Source organism: Hermetia illucens, chromosome 4 (assembly GCF_905115235.1).
Source record: "Hermetia illucens chromosome 4, iHerIll2.2.curated.20191125, whole genome shotgun sequence".
Taxonomy (NCBI): Eukaryota; Metazoa; Arthropoda; class Insecta; order Diptera; family Stratiomyidae; genus Hermetia; species Hermetia illucens.
This window is the reverse complement of record NC_051852.1, coordinates 148,837,503-148,858,475: the sequence shown is the minus strand read 5'-3', so window position 1 is coordinate 148,858,475 and position 20,973 is coordinate 148,837,503. Positions and strand designations below refer to the sequence as shown.

At 45.5% G+C, this 20,973-nt stretch overlaps 1 protein-coding gene across 5 annotated transcripts in view; it reads right to left on the bottom strand.

Annotated features, from left to right (window-relative positions):
• Window positions 1–20,973, bottom strand: part of LOC119653632 (atypical protein kinase C) — a 333,534-nt gene that overhangs the window by 258,791 nt on the left and 53,770 nt on the right. For all 5 annotated transcript variants that reach the window (XR_005249728.1, XM_038058408.1, XM_038058409.1 and 2 more), the window contains exon 3: window positions 7,709–8,303. Coding sequence is in view for 4 of the 5 variants with exons in the window: in XM_038058408.1 (XP_037914336.1) it covers window positions 7,709–8,303 (595 nt within the window). In the remaining variant the exon portion in view is untranslated. The remainder of the gene's footprint in view (window positions 1–7,708; window positions 8,304–20,973) is intronic.

Here is a 20,973-nt window from a genome sequence, read left to right as displayed (position 1 = left end):
CCGAGGTCATTTCAACGCTGTCATTTAAATCAAACTACTGTTCTTGTTGCGGAGGAAATCATTTTGCAGTAGGATGTCCGAATTTCCAGTTATTAGACGCAGATCAACGGCTTCATCTGGTAACATCTCGCGCTCTCTGCATTAAGTGTCTCGGTATGCATCAAGTGGAAGTTTGCCGTAGTACAAGGCGCTGTAAGATTTGTCGCGCGGCACATCATTCAATGCTGCACCACTCCCGCTTCTTCAGAAAACCGTTTCATCAAAACACTCAACCCGGCTTAGCTAATCCAACAACGTCTAGCAGCCAGGAAAAGGCAACACAAAATTTACCTTGGTGTAGTTCTCATCAGTCAGTTCAAACTGACAGCTCATATCTCCAGGATTTAGCGTCATCATCTCGCATCTCAGCATCTTTCAACTCAGTGCGAAAGTCTCATCAACACCTCAAAGCTGATATCATATCTCGTCCAACAGTTTTGCTGGCAACTGCTCAACCTCTTATTTTAACATCGTCATGAAATTCTCACCCAGTAAGACTTCTCATCGATCCAGGATCGGAGATCACCCTCATCTCTCAGAAACTCTTTTGCAATCTCAACCACGCTGTCTCAAATGTCTACATTCCAATTGTTGGAATAGGCAATACCTCATCTGCACAAACAGAAGGAGCTGTCACCTTTACATTGGTATCAAGAATCTCAACTCAACAGGCAGAGTTCACATTCTCCCGAATCTCACCGTCAAATTATCGTCAGTCGAAATATTCGCGAAGAGTTGGCCTCATCTTCATAATCTTAAACTAGCTGACCCAGATTTCCTCTCACCTGTCAAGATTAACGGTATAATCGGTGGGGACTCCCACGGCAAAATCCTAAGACCTGGAGTTAAATCCGGTTCATCAAATGAGCCTCCGGCGTTTAACACCATGTTTGGATGGACAATTCTTGGTCCAGTCGATGGCAGTCCAGTGCATCTTCCCATACTGATTTCACAATCTCAAATGAGCAGCTACATGATAACATCTCCAAACTCTGGGAGATTGAGGGTGCCTCGTCTCATCGGGAGGATTCCCTGAGCGCCGAAGAAGCAGAATGCGAAGCATATTTCCAGAGCATACATACTCGCGACAGTGCAGGTCGGTATGTGGTGCGCTTTCTCTTCAAATCAAATGATTCACAACTCGGACAAATGAAGCATATCGCAGAAAAATCGCTAACTAGGCATTTCTCACCAGCCTGTGTTTTTTAAGTTGTACTCACATTTTCTAAAAGAGTACAAATCCCTAGGTCCCATGAAAAAAGTCTCAGAAGATAAGGCATCACCTACTGAGAGCTTTTACCTTCCTCACCACGGCGTATTGCGTGAAGATAGTCTCACTACGAAGCTGAGAGTCGTGTTCAACGAGTCCTGTAAATCAAGCACAGGCATTTCACTCAACGATATGTTGCATACCGGTCCGAAACTTCAAGCAGACATTTTCGATGTAGGCAGCACAAACTCATCTTTACGGCGGACATTACCAAAATGTTCCGTCAAATCGATGTTCATCCAGATTACTGGAAGTTCCAGAGAATACTTTGGACTGATAATCAATCAAGCACCAGTGAGCCTACAATGTACGGTCTTACAACCGTTAGATACTTAGCAGGTCGCGTTCTTAAATAACTTCTCATTGACGAGGGCCACAAGTTGTCATTAGCAAACGAACCTTTTGGAAAGGGTAGCTACGTCGACGACATTACCGGAGGTGCTGATACTCTCTCACGTCTCAGGTTGAAGCTGTCTGTCTCACCGGGTGTTTTCCAGTAGCGAAGTGGAAAAGCAATCATCCATCGTTCTGTAAAGTCAACTCATCAAGTCTCAGCAGGAATACATCTCACCAGTTCGATGAGTCTATGTGTAAAATTCTGGGAATGTCCTGGAAATGTCCTCCGGACATTTTGACTTTTACATACATCTCAAACTTCGGCCATCACGAAACGCATCATACTGTCAGAAACAGCACAGTTGTTTGATCCTCTTGAATTAATCTGACCAGTCATTGTCCGAGCCAAAATTCTGATGCAGGACTTATAACTATTATAGAAAAGATTGGATGGGATGGCCCACTAACTCCTCAGATAACTTATCGTTGGAAAACGTTCAGGAGTGAATTGATTGATCTCACAAACCTCAAAATTCAACGCTGGCTAAATCTCACATCTGACCTCTCACACGTCAAGATACATGGATAGCATCACCTGTACACGTATACGAGAAATACGTGCTCAGCAGTTAATGGGTCAACTTCCTGCGAAACGACTACAACCCTCATTGGTGTTCGGGCATACAGGAGTTGACTACGCGGGACCAGTGTCTCTCAAATATTATCAAGCACGCGTAGTTCGGACCTACAAGGCCTGGATCGTCGTCTTCATGTCTCTCAACATCTGCTGTCCACCTCGAGGCTATCACGGATTACAGCACCGAGGGATTTCTCAAGGCGTTTCGCCACTTCACTAGTCGCCGTGGGATTCGCAAATCATTCACTAGTGATTGCGGTACTAATTTCAAGGGTGCTGACATCACTCTTCAATGGCTTCTCAACAGCAGTGCACAAAAATCGCAACATTTGCGCCAAGTTCTCGTAAATGACGGACCCATTGGAGATTCAATCCACCTAGAGCACCAGCAGCGCTAAAATCCGGAAAATACTAACTGCAACGAACGATCGCCCACACGCTTCTCACCTACGAAGACTTCTCGACGTTCCTCGCATAAGTTGAAGCCGTTCTCAACTCACGACCGCTTAGTGCTCTCACTGAGGATCCAGATGATCTTTCTGCCCTCACGCCTAGACACTTCATCAGAGGTGCTCCCTTCAATTCCATTCCTGAGCCTACACTCACCGATGTACCTATTTCACGACTCTCTCATTTTCAACGGATCCAGGAACGTTTGCAATATTTCTGGGAACGCTGGTTAGCGGAATATCTGCAATCTCATCAGTCCATTTCTAAATGGAAAACATCGCATCACGACATCAAAGAAGGATCATTGGTTCTCATTTCTGACGAGCGGTATCCTCCATCAACGTGGCCGCTCGCCAGAGTTATTCAAACTCATCCCGGCAAAGATAGTCTCACTCGACGCAAAAGCTTATTAAAATCGATTTACTGTCTGTCTGTTTGCCTTTATTTCAAGAGGTGAAAATCTCCAAAAGACATTGGTCTGTACACACCAGTGTGTGGGTTTTTTACCCACTAAAACCACCCCCGACTCCCTCCCTGCCCCGCGGAACCACCATAAGGTATTACATCACGGGGCGGAGTCAGTTCATTCAAGCTTAGTCACCTTTCTTCTATACGCGGCGCATGCGACCGCACTTTTCTCCTCTTCTCTGCTTTTCGCAATTTATTTTGGATAGATGCGATCATGGAGTTGACCGCATTCCAATTTTCTTGATGTGCTACCATTTTCGACACCAGCTTTTCTGGTACCAGCACCTCTCCAAGAGTCTCCTCCAAATTTCTCTTTTCTTCCACAAATCTCGGAAAGTGGAAGAATACATGCTCTCGTTCCTCTGGGACTCCATCGCAATTGGACAGTCGGGTGAAGTTTCCAATTTAAACTTGTGCAGGTATTGGCGATATCCTCCATGCCCCGTGAGAAACTGGGTGAGATTATAATTAATCTCACCATGTCGTCTCTCCAACCACTCCTTGATGGCAGGAATGAGCCTGTGAGTCCACCGACCCTTTCCCAAGCGTTCCCAACGCTCTTGCCATCTATTTATAGATTCCTCCTTCTCAGCGTTCTTTATCTGCAGAAAGGACAAGATTGGCTTCGCATTGTATATATTCGTCATCTCATCTGCCAAGATGTCAATCGGCATCATTCCTGCGATGACGAATACTGCATCATCTGAGACAGTCCTGAAGGCAGAGCATACAGTCAGATCTGTCCTCATGTAGACGACACTCAGTTTATTAGTGTTAAATGACATCTGCAACGCCTCCCTCCAAACTGGGGTTGCATACAGCATGGTTGAGGTCACCACCCTGCCTATATGTAACCTAGAGCTATGCCGTGGCCCTCCAACGTTCGGCATCATCCTCGCCAGGGCCATACTAGCAGTGGGTAATTTATCGCAAACCTATTGCACGTGTTGCCTATAGCTGAACTTCCTGTCTATCACCACCCCCAAGTATTTGATGGTCGGCTTGGAAGTGATGATATGATTCTCGATTCTAATGCAGGCGTAATTTCTCTTCCGACGCTTAGTGATGAGGACCGCTCCTGTTTTTTCCTCCGCAAGTGTCAGACCAGAGATCTCTAGCCGACTTTTAACAGCACTGGTTGCCCCGCTTGAGTATAACTCAGCATCTTCAAGATGCTTTGCGACAACAACCGGCGTAACCCACCACTGTGCCCTCCTCCGGAAGGGGAAGATTAAGTACATCGTTGTACATGATGTTCCACAGTAGTGGGCCCAATACGGAGCCCTACGGGACACCCGCGGAAACAACGTACTCCTCGGGTCCGTCATCGGTGTCATACCAGAGCCTCCTTTCAGTCAAATAATTATCGACAATTGCAGCGAGATAGGCGTGAATACCAACCTTCGCTAGAGATTTGCGTATTAGATTCCAATTGGCCGAATTGAATGAATTTTTCACGTCCAGAGTTGCTACCACGCAATATTTGCTGGTACTACTATCTCCGTAGATTGTATCTTCGGCTAAGCCAGTAACCAATTTGATGGCATCAATGATTGATCTGGCTTTACGGAACCCATACTGTCGATTGGAAAGGCCGCCTTGGCTCTCAACAACAGGGAGTAATCTATTATAGATTACCCACTCTAACATTTTCCCCACCGTGCCCAGAAGACATGTGGGTCGGTATGGTCCACCAGGCGGTTTACCCGGTTTAGGCAGAAGTACCAACTTCTGCCGCTTCCATGCCGCTGGAAATATTCCCTCGGACATGCACGCTTCGAACAACTCAGCGAATATGTCCGGCCTGGATTTCACGGCAAGCTTAAGGGCCTTATTCGGTAGTCCGTCCAGGCCCGGTGCTTCATTGTCTCCTATTCTACCGCAGATCTCTAACAGCTCGCCTCTGGTGACTGGGGGAATTGCCGTCACATTCAAAGGTGGCTGGAATATGTCGGTGCTCTCCTCTTGCTGGGGGAATAACCCTTGGACGATTTTCAGCAACAGCGTGGGACACGTGATCTGCGGAGATGAACGGCCTCTGAATCGTCCCATCACGATTCTATAAACACTCCCCCACGGGTTAATGTCCACTTCCGAGCAGAGCTCCTTAAAGCTTTTCCTCTTGCTTCGCTGGATGGCGAGCTTGGGGGTTTTGCGGGCTGCCTTATAGGCGCACCCTTTTTGCCCCTGATCGACGACTCTACCTACTGCCCTCTGAGCCGCTCTTCTGGCTCGGTGGCAGGCTGATCGAAGGCGGGAAATAAACACCTCCTAGGCATGGATGCGTCACATGCTTTGACAATGCGTTAAGCCAAATGGACGGCTCTTTTGGTAGAGGCGCCCGCTTTATCAGGTTGATCTAACCACACCTCCATGAAGGTCTGCTCATCCAAAGATTTTGCAGACTAGCCTGAAGTTTTTTCGGTTTCGGGCATGATAGTTTTTTGCCCTGTGGCTGGACAAATGTCTCCAAGAAGATTGCCTAGTGATCGTTTTGGGTGTAGCGTTCGCTGACGCACCAGGACATACCACGCGCCAGAGCAGGGCTGACAAAGATCAGGTCCACAACCAAGCCTGCCCCCCCCCTTTCTGAAAGATGTTTACAGCACCTTCGTTAGCCAAAACTATGTCCATCTGCGCAAAATAATAATAATCGTTGGCGCAACAATCCATGTTAGATCAGGGCCTTGAAGTGTGTTAGAGCACTTCATTCAAGACCGTAACGGTACACTAGGAGGCAATGTGGTCAGCATTGCGCAAAAGCTCCCAATAAATTGCGCCCCTTAGCATTTGATTCTCTGCTACCTCACTCAAGGATCCAAGCATTGAAATCACCAGTAATCACCTTTGGACTTCGTCCCCTTGCGTGAAGGACAAGATTATCAAGCATTTGCTCGAATTCAGACAGTGTCAAACTTGGTGGGGCGTAGCAGCTGAACGCATATACACCACTTATTTTCGCCCACACAAAGCCGCTGGCTGCTTTACTTGCAGAACATTGTACGGCCTGTCGACCGCAAGCCCATATCGTCGCTCCACCAGTCGAATTTGTGACCCATATACCACCGTGATGGTTTCTATACGGTTCAATTATGATGGCAATTTCCATCTCAGATTCAAACGTGGTCTGCTCAAGTAAATCCTGAGCGACCCTGCAATGATTGAAAGTCATCAGTTTTCCCTACACTGGATCTTTTCAGCTCGAACATGAGATCCCCTTTCCGGGTTCTTCGGATTCTGTTCACTTTTTCGCTCAGATCTTTTAGGTCGGGATCAGCTTCGACCTTCTTGAGTATCTCCGCGTAGGAAAGATTTCCCCTACTGGAGATAACAATCGCATCTGGACGAGTTTGCACTTTTCCTTTTCGTTTCGCTTTTTTGTTGGTAACTTTAGTCCATCCATCGTTATCGTTCGTCTTGGGCTTCGGAACGCTAGTCGAGTTTCCTACATTCGTTGTACGCTTTCCTCCTTCTAATCTGTCCGTCTGTCTGTTTGTCTGTCTGTCCGTCACACGCATTTTTCTCGGAGACGGTTACAGCGATTGACATTTGGTAGAAAGCTGGGAACTGTGAATGCTCACGCATACAGTGAGTTTCATCTTTTTACAACGAATTTAGGGGGGGGTCCCCGTACATGTAAAAGGGGGGTGTACATTTTTTTTCATCAAATATAGTCATGTGGGGTATCAAATTAAAGGTCTCGGTTAGTACTTTTCGAAGCCATTGACATTTGTTGGAAATGTGGGGAGTGCGAGAGGTTGAAAGTGATCATTCCTTTAAGGGGGCCTTTCTCGGAAACTACCCAACTGAAAAATCTGACAAAAATCAGGAGCCTGCCACTATATGGTGCTTGGGCTCCCGAATACCTGGTATATTACTATAATTTTTAGTAATTGGCTGCAAAACCCCCCTTAGGTTCATGCTAGCACCACGGAATTTCACAACAATATAGGGTATAGAGCATGATCTTACCAAGTTTGGTGGAAATCACACTATTGCTAACAAAGTTATAGTACGTCAAAGTTGTCGCTTCTTTGCAAATTCAAGATTATGAATGTCAATATCATCCGAAAGTGGATATTCTCACATAACATATGCATATATTGCGTGCTACGTACTAAGAAATACACAAAACCTTTCGTACCTGAAGCGTCCAGCTTCCGGTTTCTCGACTTGTTTGTTATATCATCTCGTTATCACCCAACCGTGAGTTTGGTTTGAAAGTCTTAAAAAGCCCGGTCCCAGTATTTTTCTAAGAACGTTTTTTTTTCGGACATATTTTTTTTTTGAAGCGTTTCTCGAACTATTCCTTTAAAACGCATGTTTGCTGCATCCTTGTGGGATTCCTGTCCTGCATTTTCAAAAACTCCCAATTGTACAGTATCATTTAAATTTCAATTACGATAACGCTTGCAAACGAAATAAAATAACCTCGGAAAATGCATCATTCCAATCATATTCTATAAAATGGAAATTACGATCATGAGCAATTTAATAAAGTACAATACCTGTAGCGTAAGCTGGTTCAATTTCCTCCTCGGAATGCAGGGGTGGTGGTGGCGGCACCGTGGGTATAGGCACCGGTATCGGCAATCTCTCATAATGTATACATTCCTGGTAACTAATTCCAATACCCACACCACCGCCGCCTCCTATCAAATCGCCTAAAACACTATTACGTCCTCCACTACTTCCACCACCTCCACCGCCACTATCATCACAACTTCCCGTTCCACCACCTCCACTACTTCGGCCTCCACCACTTCGACCCATTCCACTGCCACTCCCACTTACACATCCACCTGGGCTCGAGCCCGATCCGGAACCATGTCCTGAGCCACCAGCCGATCCAGGACGTGAGCCCACCAGACTCATGGCCGAATGTGGTGGGGTGATGGATGCTGTCGTTTGCATATAATGATGTGTATAAGGATGCGGATGCGGTACATCGTAGTCACCTGTGTCCACTCCACCTGCCATTACACTGCCTCGTAATGATGTTCCACGTGTGAGGGTGTTGCTGGCCGATTGTATTGATGAAACCGTCGCACCCCGACACAGTATGTCCGAGAGCTGATGTGCCTGTATGCCAAAATCGTAGGACTAAATTAGAGTTTGTAGCATCCGAGCACTAACCCGAGCATTTATGGTATTAATTATGGACGAAATGCTTTTACGAAATGTTCTTTATGATATTGGAAATAGAAATGATACTTCGTTCCAAGGAGACCAAATGATACAAATCAGCTAGCGTGAAACGTCAGTGCTCCAGAATGATTCCTAGACTCCTTAATCCTCAACGAAATGTACTACAACAAAAAATTGGTAACTCAAATTAAAGCTGACAATCTGAAAAATGTGCCTGAAGGCAATGATAGGAAAAACAGGAAGCTGATACTTCAGTAACAGTAGGTCTTAAAAAATGTCCTGCGAGGGAAGAACCTCTCCCACTTCTATCAGCTTCCAGTCCGTTCCTTCCCCTTCCCTTCATTCGCACAAAAGAATAGATACTTAGTTCCATTGTAAATACAAGTCAACCCCATGTTGATTGAATTTTCCCAGACATCCTGCAAAAAGGATTCACCATTCTGTTGCACATTTTGACTACTTAACCGATTTGTATTCTGAAGCCTCTTCTATGAGTGATGTAGGAGAAAGTGCAACCGTAAAAAAGGGAACGAAACAAAACGCGATACCGACAATAATTCTAACAATAAAAACAACACAGCAAAGATACTATCGCCAATGATTGCTTTTTTCCCAAAGGGAGTCCTTTTCGAGCTGACCGCCATTCCTTTGGGGTTGTGTTCCGATAAGCCGCCGTGTCGTAGTTTCATCTTCCCGGACACGATACGGCAATATCCACCGCTAGCTAGGGTTTATGTATTCAAATTGATACCGAATTGATGACGAGGATTGTTCAATGTCGTCTCCGTGTAATTCAGAGGAATCGAAAGGAAATCAATGCGAAATCGATGAGACAACGATTATAGACGAGCAGAGAGGGTGACAGGCAAGCCGAGATCCATCTCTTTCTACAGGATCAAGATAATGACAACCATTGCAAGATTACAGGATTTGTTAAATTGATGTTATTTTGGTGAAGCATAATGACCATGGGATAAATGTTTAGATGTTCCGAGAAAGATATTCTCGTTTAAAGATAGATGGCTCGGCAGGACTAGATACTTACATATGTAGGTCAGAGACTAAACGATTTGATGTCATTAATGTTCGTTACGATGAAGTCGAGAAGGATGCAGTAGTTTATCAGATTAATTGGAGGAAATTGAGTTCTCTGCCATTGAATTGTTGAACCAGATTTCATGCGGATAGTTATCTGTTAGTTGAACTTATCAGGAATGGGGAATGAGAATTATTGTTCAAGGAAAATGGGAAAGATGGAACTACATTTCAGAAGCACACATATGTTTATGATACTGTTAACATCCGTTTAATTAAATAATAACAGACCGATGACATGGAAACGCTACCCTTTCGATTTCGAGCCCCAGGTTCGAATTCAGGTTGCGTCATAGATGTTTATGCTTGTCTTCAAGGAGAGGAGACATATCCACACCACAAAGGAGTACCATAAAAGGAGACCTACATAAGAACAAAGAAGACATCCCACACGAAGGAATTATCCCATTTCGTAAGCCACTCACGGATCAGTCACCAGAGAGAGCAAAGTTGGCTGAGATGTTTCGATTTGAACTTTCTTCCTTTTGATTAAAAGATAAAATTTTTAACGATCAAGATAGAACACCAAGAATAGTATAGTCGTTTCCTAATAAAATGTCTTCTTGGCGTAATTACCGATATTTCGGGAACAATCAATTCCAGCACTAAGGAAGAGAATAAGTTGTTCCCGAAATACCGGAGTTTATGCAAAAATAAAATCTTATTAGCGAAGAAAACGACGCCACATTTTTCACTTTTCTTATTTATTCACTGCTATATAAACTGAATAGGATAGATAAAACGATATATAGTTGTATGCAAAGAAAGTGATGAAGTATATGCATGACAGACCTTTCCACCGAAGAATGAACTGGTTTGCAGTAGTTCGCAGCGAGACCCTGTAAAATTCTGAGCTAGGAGCATAGGGGTCCAACTTTTCGTAAAAAATTGGCGGGCTCCTGGCCGGAACTTTCTAATGAAACCCTGGAGCTGCTATTCTAGATAGTCTTCGCCACTAACGAGGACCACTGTGCGTCAGAACCCCGCTTGGACATTATGCAGCCTAAGCCCTTTGAGAATATCGAATCGGTAAATAGTAGAAAGGGGGTGTCCCGTGGCTTGTAGAGATTTATCGGAACGAAACAGAAACTACTTTTAACGAGATGATCAGGATGGCCGAGGAGTCGTTACAATACAAGTAAGTTCAGCTGCCTCCCTGAATATAGAGGGAGTATTGAACAAATTGAATACCAAAGCCATCGAAGAGGCTCCAATCAAAGTAGGATTGGAGGGGTATCTTATTCAATGGATGGTATGTATGCTAAAAATCAAGGTAATCCTATTTGATTGGGAGGTAGACCTTGACCAGCACCATCTTTCCAATGTTCTGTGAAGGTGGTGACTTATACCAACAACTTGGTGCTACTGGTGCGGCAGAAATCCAACCAAAATGGAACTGATGCTATTTACCACCAAGAAAACGATACCCAAATTCCGCTTCCCGCGTTAAATGAACAAATATTGCCACTGACCGACAAATATTGTCACTTTCCTTCAATGTGGGAGGTATGCATTAGGAAGTGATCCTGGATCCTAAGAGTTGAAAAAGTATATAAAGAGAGTCTAAAAAATCGTATGTTCCGGTGCTATTTTGGAGCCGCAGTCCTGCCCGGCAGATGCCCCCTGTGAGACTAAGAGAATTTGGTTGCTGGACAGCAAAGCCCTACAATCACAGCAAAATCCTGAAGTACCACCTTCAAAGCTATCCTTCTTTAAAAGCAGAATAAGCGGGCGGATGAACTGGACAACAAGATTTCCGTTCTAGAAAGTCGTTCGGTGGGCGTATTCTGCACCCAGTTGGTTGGTTGGTTAGTTGCCTGTGAAGGATGAAGCTTATTCGCACTACTTGACAGCCCCCGATTCCACATGACGAAGACCTGGATTAAGTCAAGAAATACTTGGTTTTCCCATAATAAAATGCGGTTTGCGGTTGTTTACATGGCACACATTCCCAAGACCCTTAGACTCTTTTTTTGCGGTTGCCTATAGAGAGCCACGATACGGACACTAGGCAAACAATTTTTTGGTGATCTAAAAGAGATTTTTGGTTGTAAGGCGAGAGAACTATGATTCTTTGTGAAAGTCACGGGCTGACTACATCCTGCTCCCATTGTCTGTCCCACATCGGTAAGGCTCTTAGGGTTTGTGGCTTCAAAATGGCGCACCACGCCCCAAGTGGACTCTTCGGCCGCTATTTATATCTGCGCCTGTGGCTGAGATGATCAGTCCATAATACTAATCTTTTCCTGTTTTATGATGCGTTGGAAGCATTGCCAAACATCCTATGGCCATACACATTGTAGCCAGAAAGAGACCCAAGTCGGGATCGATAATCTCTTGGACCTACTATAGGTTTTTTGCACTAACACACGGCTATATTGGAAGAGAAAAAAAATCCACATTTTCTCCTCGTAAGTATGGGGAGATCGCATCCACGTGGAGTTTCACAGTTTCCATATGTCCACCAAATGTCCATGGCTCAAAAGAAATGCGTATAACAGCGAAAATATTGAATGTCTCCGGATGTTATGGTATACGATTATGAATGGTGGTGAAGTATCCCTTTCATCTCTTAAGTTATTCACTATCGTGGATGAAAAGTCAACCGTTAACGTCTTCAGAGGACGATCGAAAGGCTTGTAGCTACGAACAATCGGTTTCGTGATATGATGTACGGTAGCGAAATCATTGCTTCTGCTTCCTTCACCTTACTTTATTAAAGTAGCTCCAACGCGTTGCGGTCATGCCGCTCGTAGCGATCGACAGAACCCTGAACCTTTCATGTTCACTAATCCGCCTCCACATTTCTGTAGTCAGACGAGTCCTGTGGCGTCCTTTTGAAACATTGCTGATAACTTCATCCACACCAGAGGTAAAGACACTTTTGATTGTGGCCCAGTAACTCATCAAGAAGAAGAATGGGGAACCAAATTATTGCCTTATTGCTGTGTTAGACATATTAGAACTAAACAAATGAGCTGTCTACTATAGCTCCTAGCTGAAATCTACTGTCATCATATTTTTTTAGAATAATCTTAGGCCTGAATCGTTTGTCAACTCGGAGAACTGGAATTCCTCCTACAATATTTTGGATACCTTGAATTTCACCATATAGGGAAAATATGCCTAGTAGATGACTGCGACTGGTCAAAAAGGATAATGAAAAGTTTAAGAGAGCCTTCAATATGGTGAATAAATGGGGTTAACCTCAATCATTGCAAAATAGAGTAGAAACTTTCTCCACAAACAATGATATCCTGGAGACATTGAAATGACCATTCATTTACAGAGTCTGGCAGAAGGAAAAGTAGCAAAATGGGCTCTAGGACATCAGACTAATCGGGTTTATTAGGCCAAAAATGACTGGCGTTTGGTTATACTATGCCAGATAATATACTTTTCAACAATGGCATGATATCAAAGATGCTAGATATCTTGATTTAAGGCGCGAGAAATTGGAACCCCAAAATCATAGCCGGTGTTGCAAACGTGCAGTGGTTTCCCTTTCTGAAGGGAAGAGATAATCCCAATATTGAATATGATCGCAATCAAATTCGAAATTAATTGCCGCTTTACTACAAACTTCTACTTATTACTTTCTTCGTATAATTGAGAGCTTTTTCTTCTTTAGCCATTGTTTTTCTCTGTAGTGGCTTCGACTCGTTTGGTTCAGATTCGCCAATTTTCACGACCAATGGCCGCATCCGGATGGAGTCAAAAGGCTCTTAAATCACTACCCAGCTTATCAAACCGTCGCTGTTTCTATCGGCCTTTTGGCCATTTCCCATCGACTTTGAAGGTCTTCCAGGTTTCGCCAGTGTATTTCAAGCGGAAGCACTGGCGATACTGGAAGCCTGTCGATAGTTGCGACATGATCCGAGCTCCAAGCCTAACATAGTCATTCTCACCGACAGCCAAACGGCCATTAAGGTCTTGTACTCGACGCTATCCTCCCGGTTGGTTCGGCAGTGCGGAAACGCGCTGAACAGTCTGAGCGGCACGCTCAAGGTCCCCCTTCTCCGGGTTCCCGATCATAGGAGCATAGAGGAGAATGAGCGGGCTGACAGATTGGTCAGGCGGGGCTCCGTTCGTAGCAGTTCTTCGGCGGGTGCAGTCTCTGTCCCGCTGGCGACTGTTAAGGGCAGAATCCACTCGCACTACTTAACAGTCGCGGACCTCAGATAGCGAATGTCACGCTCCGTCAAAAAGGATTTCACCGACTTATAACAAAACTCAATTACGAGAGCTCTTATGACAGGCTCATACAAATGCATACTAAATTACAGTGGTCTGTCCGAGGCACTAACCGAAAGAGGACCCTGACGCCAGACTCAGCATAACCTACAATTCGAATTGCCTAAGTTGCGGAGAAGAAAGGGAAACTCTCTAGTACTTCCTCTGCGATTGTGCTAGTAGTAGTATCATTTATATTTGCGTAAACCTTAGAGACATCTGAATACTGCAAATTTCGCATGTTATTAACTCTTCCCATTTTTGGCGGCATTGAAGGACTATCACGAAAAGGCACGAAGCTTCCTAAGAACAGCAAATTATTTTATTTGATTTTTGGAATGAAGAGGCTATCAGAACGCCAAACCACATATAAAGTTATATATATATGGTTACCATTTACACCTTATTGGGGTATAGCGCGTCAACTACACTTACGCGCCATTGTTCGCGATTACCCGAAATGATCTTCAACCCTCGCCACGATTTCCTGAGATGCATGCACTCCTCTACTGTTCTGCATAAAGTGCCCATGGGACGACCCATCCGTCGGCCATCTTAAGGGTAAACCCCACTGTATGGAGTAACCCGCAATGCAATTGTTGCCCCTCCTTCCGATCACAGTGCGTACCAGTGTCAGTCTGTGCGCCGACCAAATTCTTCATTTGAGATAGTGTTAGACCAGCATACTCCGATGATACGGCGCAGACAGATTTTGATGAAGACTTGAAGCTTTCAGTAACCGTGAAGTTCAGTTTCCATGTGCTACTCATACAGAAAGAACACTAGCACAGAACGATCTCAACTTGATCCTGGTGTTGAGATATCTGCATTTCCGAATTTAAGACAAGGTAGCGAAAGCGGATCTAGTGCTATAAATGCGTCGAGCAACATTCAGTTCGGGCCCACTGTCAGCAGAAACCACGTTTTCTAGATATAAAAATTGATCAACGCCTTCCATACTCTGCCCATTATTGCAGATAGGGAAAGTGGGATGATCCGTCAGACTGAGAACCTTGGTTTTGTTGGTATTTATCTTCAGTCCAGCTCTACTTACCCCTCTTTCTAAATCCAGAGCCATTTGGCCAAGGTTCATGACCCAATGAGCACAATGAGAGAGCAGACAGATGTCATCAGCGTAGTCGAGGTGTTTGAAGCAAGATGTCATAGTCCATTGAGCACCTCCACGTCACCGATAACAAGAAGAAATAATATCAGTCCCAGGATGCAACTATGGCGGACCTCAAAATACCTCGAGATTTTATCTCGGTGCAACGCATCACATATTGCGCCATCTTAGGTCACTCTGATAATAGCTATTAATTTCTCCGGAATGCCTCTCCTGCATAGAGCACTCCGGTGGAGGTGCAACGAAGATTTAAACACGGCACCCTGCTCGCAATGCAGGAATTCCTTGGTGCGTTCCAGGATTATTTTAGCTATAATATTATTTCTGGGGCGGCAGGGAGAAGGCAGATAATCCTCCAATTGCAACATTCAAAACAAAGTCTTCCCCATCAATCCCTTCTTCCACTCTCTGGGAAAAGTCTCGGATTCCCAAGATTTCCGTATGAGTAGAAGTTGCCGATCTGCAGTAGCTGCAGATGCAGCGATAAACTCTTCTGCGGAGAGACCGTCGAGTCCAACGGCTTTACACCGTTTGGGTGCATTGATGGCCGAAACGACTTCTCTTTTGCTTGGAGGTGCAGTCCGTATTCGCACGTTGCGGTGACTAGCCATTTCATCCACATGAGGAGGAATTTCACCGGAAGTGATACGTTTCATCATCGTGGATGAAAAGTCGACTGTTGACGTTCTTCACAGCACTATCAAAAGATTTGCGACCACATTCAAGCTCTTTCGTGATGCGGTATACACTTCTGAAATCTTTGCATTCTGCGGCATCTTCCGCTTCCGTGACCAGCGCAAATTCTCCCTTGCCACAGTGCACATTACGGAATGTCGCTCGATATTGGAGTTCGAGCGCGTCACGCTTGCAGCGGTTAATAGAGCTTTCAATCTCTTCCGTTCATCGATCGGGGGAAAAAACACATACATGGTTGGAAGGGTGAAATTGGCTTTAAAAGAAATATGCAAAGCTCATGTACATCAATTTTTACCAAGAAAATTTAAATATTTTAGAATAATGGAAAAGGGATTCCAACTAGAAACAAGTCGGGAAACCGGAAGCTGGACGCTTCAGGTACGAAAGGTTTTGTGTATTTCTTATTACGTAGCACGTAATATATCCATATATTATGTGAGAATATCCACTTTCGGATGATATTGTCATTCATAGTCTTCAATTTGCGAAGAAGCCACAACTTTTACGTATTATAACTTTGTTAGTAATAGTGCGATTTCCACCAAACTTGGTAAGATCATGCTCTATGTTATACTCTATATTGCTGTGAAATTTCGTCGTGCTAGCATGAACTTAAGGGGGGTTTCGCAGTCAATTATTAAAAATTATGGTAATATACTATTATTAACTTGATTTGTACAGATATCACTATGGAAGGTATTTCGGAGCCCAGGCACCATATAGTGGCAGCCTCTTGATTTTTTTCAGATTTTTCGGTTGGGTAGTTTCTGAGAATCATCATCAACGGCGCAACAACCGGTATCCGGTCTAGGCCTGCCTTAATAAGGAACTCCAGACATCCCGGTTTTGCGCCGAGGTGCACCAATTCGATATCCCTAAAAGCTGTCTGGCGTTCTGGCCCACACCATCGCTCCATCTTAGGCAGGGTCTGCCTCGTCTTCTTTTTCTACCATAGATATTGCCCTTATAGACTTTCCGGGTGGGATCATCCTCATCCATACGGATTAAGTGATCCGCCCACCGTAACCTATTGAGCCGGATTTTATCCACAACCGGACGGTCATGGTATCGCTCATAGATTTCGTCATTGTGTAGGCTACGGAATCGTCCATCCTCACGTAGGGGGCCAAAAATTCTTCGGAGGATTCTTCTCTCGAACGCGGCCAAGAGTTCGCAATTTTTCTTGCTAAGAACCCAAGTTTCCGAGGAATACATGAGGACTGGCAAGATCATAGTCTTGTACAGTAAGAGCTTTGACCCTATGGTGAGACGTTTCGAGCGGAACAGTCTTTGTAAGCTGAAATAGGCTCTGTTGGCTGACAACAACCGTGCGCGGATTTCATCATCGTAGTTGTTATCGGTTGTGATTTTCGACCCTAGATAGGAGAAATTGTCAACGGTCTCAAAGTTGTATTCTCCTATCCTTATTCTTCTTCGTGTTTGTGTTTGACCAGTGCGGTTTGATGTTGTTGGTTGATTCGTCTTCGGTGCTGACGTTGCCACCATGTATTTTGTCTTGCCTTCATTGATGTGCAGCCCAAGATCTCGCGCCGCCTGCTCGATCTGGATGAAGGCAGTTTGTACGTCTCGGGTGGTTCTTCCCATGATGTCGATATCGTCAGCATAGGCCAGTAGTTGGGTGGACTCGAAGAGGATCGTACCTCTTGCATTTACCTCGGCATCACGGATCACTTTCTCGAGGGCCAGGTTAAAGAGGACGCATGATAGCGCATCCCCTTGTCGTAGACCGTTGGTGATGTCGAATGGTCTTGAGAGTGATCCTGCTGCTTTTATCTGGCCTCGCACATTGGTCAGGGTCAGCCTAGTCAGTCTTATTAATTTCGTCGGGATACCGAATTCTCTCATGGCCGTGTACAGTTTTACCCTGGCTATGCTATCATAGGCGGCTTTAAAGTCGATGAACAGATGGTGCAACTGTTGTCCATATTCCAACAGTTTCTCCATCGCCTGCTGCAGAGAGAAAATCTGATCTGTCGCTGATTTGCCTGGAGTGAAGCCTCTTTGGTATGGGCCAATGATGTTCTGGGCGTATGGGGCTATCCGGCCTAGCAAGATAGTGGAGAATATCTTATAGATGGTACTCAGCAACGTGATACCTCTATAATTGCTGCACTGTGTGATATCTCCCTTTTTATGTATGAGACAGATAATGCCTCGTTGCCAATCGTCAGGCATTGATTCGCTGTCCCATACCTTGAGCACAAGTTGATGAACCACTTGGTGTAATTGGTCGCCTCCATATTTAACCAATTCGGCTGTAATTCCATCGGCTCCTGGCGACTTATGATTTTTTAGCCGATGAATTGCACGGACTGTTTCTCCTAAACTTGGTGGTGGCAGTATTTGTCCGTCGTCTTCAGTTGGCGGGACCTCCAACTCGCCGATGTTCTGGTTGTTCAGTAGCTCATCAAAGTACTCAACCCATCGCTCTAATATGGCCATTCTGTCGGAAATCAGATTTCCCTCTTTGTCTCGGCAGGATGAGCATCGAGGTGTATAAGGCTTCATCCTGCTGACTTGTTGGTAAAACTTCCGCGCCTGGTGCGGTTGCTCCCTGTACTTTTCTAGTTCACAGACTTGTTGGTTCTCCCAGGCTTCCTTTTTCCGTCTGTGAAGTCGCTTCTCCGCTCGACGGAGTTCGTGATAAGTCCCTGCGCGTGCCCGCGTTCTTTGAGAATGCAACATTACTCGGTATACGGCATTCTTCCGTTCCGTTGCTAGCTTACATTCATCGTCAAACCAGCCGTTCCGACTCCTTTTGCGGCTGGGGCCAAGTATATTTGTGGCCGTATCCATGATAACGTTCTTCAGGTGGTTGTGAAGATCATTTGTTGATGCTTCATCTCCAGGTCCTCTGTTGACTGCGGTTATTGCGGCATCCATTTCCCTCTTATAGGTGTCGCGGAGGGTTGTGTTGTGGATGGCTTCAGTGTTCACTCTCACCTGATTGTCAGAGGGGATTCTAGGTGGTATTGTTATTCGGGCTCGGAGCACCATGCCAACGAGAAAGTGGTCCGAGTCTATATTGGCCCCCCTATATGTTCTGACATTCATCAAGGCTGAGAGGTGGCGGCGTTCGATCAACACGTGGTCAATTTGGTTGAAAGTGGTCCCGTCTGGAGAGGCCCACGTATGTTTGTGGACCGCTTTCCGCGCAAACCAGGTACTTCCAACAACCATTTCGTGTGACCCTGCTAATTGAATAGTCCGCAGTTCGTTATCATTTGTGTTTTCGTGTAAGCTGTGGGAGCCAAAGTATCGCCTGAATACGGGCTCCTTCCCTACTTGGCTGTTAAAATCCCCAAGTATGATTTTGATATCATATCTGGGACAGGCTTCGAGGGTTCGTTCTACTGCCTCGTAGAAGGTATCCTTCTCCGACTCTGCAGTCTCCTCTGTAGGGGCGTGAACGTTTATGAGGCTTATATTTCTAAACTTGCCTCGCAAGCGCAGAGTGCATAGCCGTTCGCTTATGTTTTCAAAGCCGATAACAGCAGGTTTCATTTTTTGGCTGACTAAGAAACCTACTCCGAGCACATGGTTTACTGGATGACCGCTATAACATATGGTGTAGTGGCTCTTCTCCAGGAAACCGGTCCCTGTCCATCGCATCTCTTGCAACGCTGTTATATCAGCCCTATATTGGGACAGGGTATCGGCTAGCTGCTCATCAGCTTCATCTCTGTACAGGAAGCGCACGTTCCATGAGAAAATACGCAAATCGTTGTTCCTTTGTCGTTGCCGGGTCCGTCGTTTTAAAATCCGTCATGTCCGAGGCTCCTGTTGTGGCTTCGTAACGAGTTGTTTTCCGTGTAGGGTTGTCAGCCCTACCCAACCCCCAACCTGGAGGACCAGTTGGTACAATTTGTCCCGTTTTTAGATGCGGGAGACTCGCCTTCATCCTTCTCCGTCTGCAGCTTTTCGTCAAGAAAGAGCTCCCAGCGGTCACCACGTGGAGGTAGAGATAGGGTTTGGTAGTAGAGCTGTTGGTGTTGGTTCAGCAAGCATTTCCCAGGTTTTATGCTCCATCGTGGGTACCAATCCACGTTTCGCCCCGGGACCTATACTACCCTTTGACCACCCTTTCTGAGAATGGCCCCCTTAAAGGAATGATCACTTTCAACCCTCCGTACTCCCCACCTTTCCAACAAATGTCAAAACTAAGACCGGTTTCGGAAAGTACTAACCGAGACCTTCCATTTGATACCCCACATGACTATATTTGATGAAAAAAAAATTTACACCCCTCTTTTGCATGTATGGAGACCCCCCTTAAATTCAACGTAAAAGGATGTAACTCACTGTATGCGTGAGCGTTCACAGTTCCCACCTTTTTACCAAATTTGGTGTCAATCGCTACAACCGTCTCCGAGAAAAATGCGTGTGACGGACAGACAGACAGACAGACAGACGGACACTTCGCGAAGGCATGCACCAGCAGCATTGATCGATCCGATCGATGCAGAAGGTGTGGGGAGAAAGGTCATATTGCCAGAGAGTGCAATAGGGACCCCAAATGCCTATTGTGCGAAGTAAAAGAGGGACAAGATAACCGGCATATTGCCGGAAGTGGTAAATGTCCGGAATTTAGGAAGGCGCTCACTGTAATGAGAAAATGAGGTTTATCCAAATAAACCTCAATCATTGCAGGGTCGCTCAGGATTTACTTGAGCAGGCCACGTTCGAATCTGAGATGGAAATCGCCATCATAAGCGAACCGTATAGACACCGTCACGGTGGCATATGGGTCAAAGATTCGGCTGGGGGAGCGGCGATATGGTCTTGCGGTCGACAGGCCATACAATGTACTGCAAGTCAAGCAGGCAGTGGCTTCGTGTGGGCGAAAATAAGTGGTGTATATGTATACAGCTGCTACGCCCCGCCAAGTTTGACACTGTCTGAATTCGAGCAAATGCTTGATAATCTTGTTCTCGACGCGAGGGGACGTAGTCCAAAGGTGATTGCTGGTGATTTCAATGCTTGGGCCCTAGAGTGGGGTAGTAGGGAATCAAATGCTAGGGGGCGCAGTTTATTAGAAGCTTTTGCGCAGATGGACATAGTTTTGGCCAACGAAGGTGTTGTAAACACCTTCCAGAAAGGGGGGTCAGGCTCGGTTGTAGACCTGACCTTTGTCAGCCTTTCGCTGGCGCGTGGTATGTCCTGGTGCGTCAGTGAACGCTACACCCACAGCGATCACCAGGCAATCTTCTTTGAGACATGTGTCGAGCCACAGGCCAAAGAGCTATCATGCCCGAAACCGAGAAAGATTTCCGGCTGGTCTGCAAAATCTTTGGATGAGGAGATCTTCATAGAGGTGTGGTTAGATCAGCCTGATAAAGCAGGCACCTCTACGGAAAGAGCCGTCTATCTGGCTCAATGCATTGCCAAAGCGTGTGACGCGTCCATGCCTAGAAGGCCCCAGTAGAAGACCAAACTACTGGTGGAATGATGAAC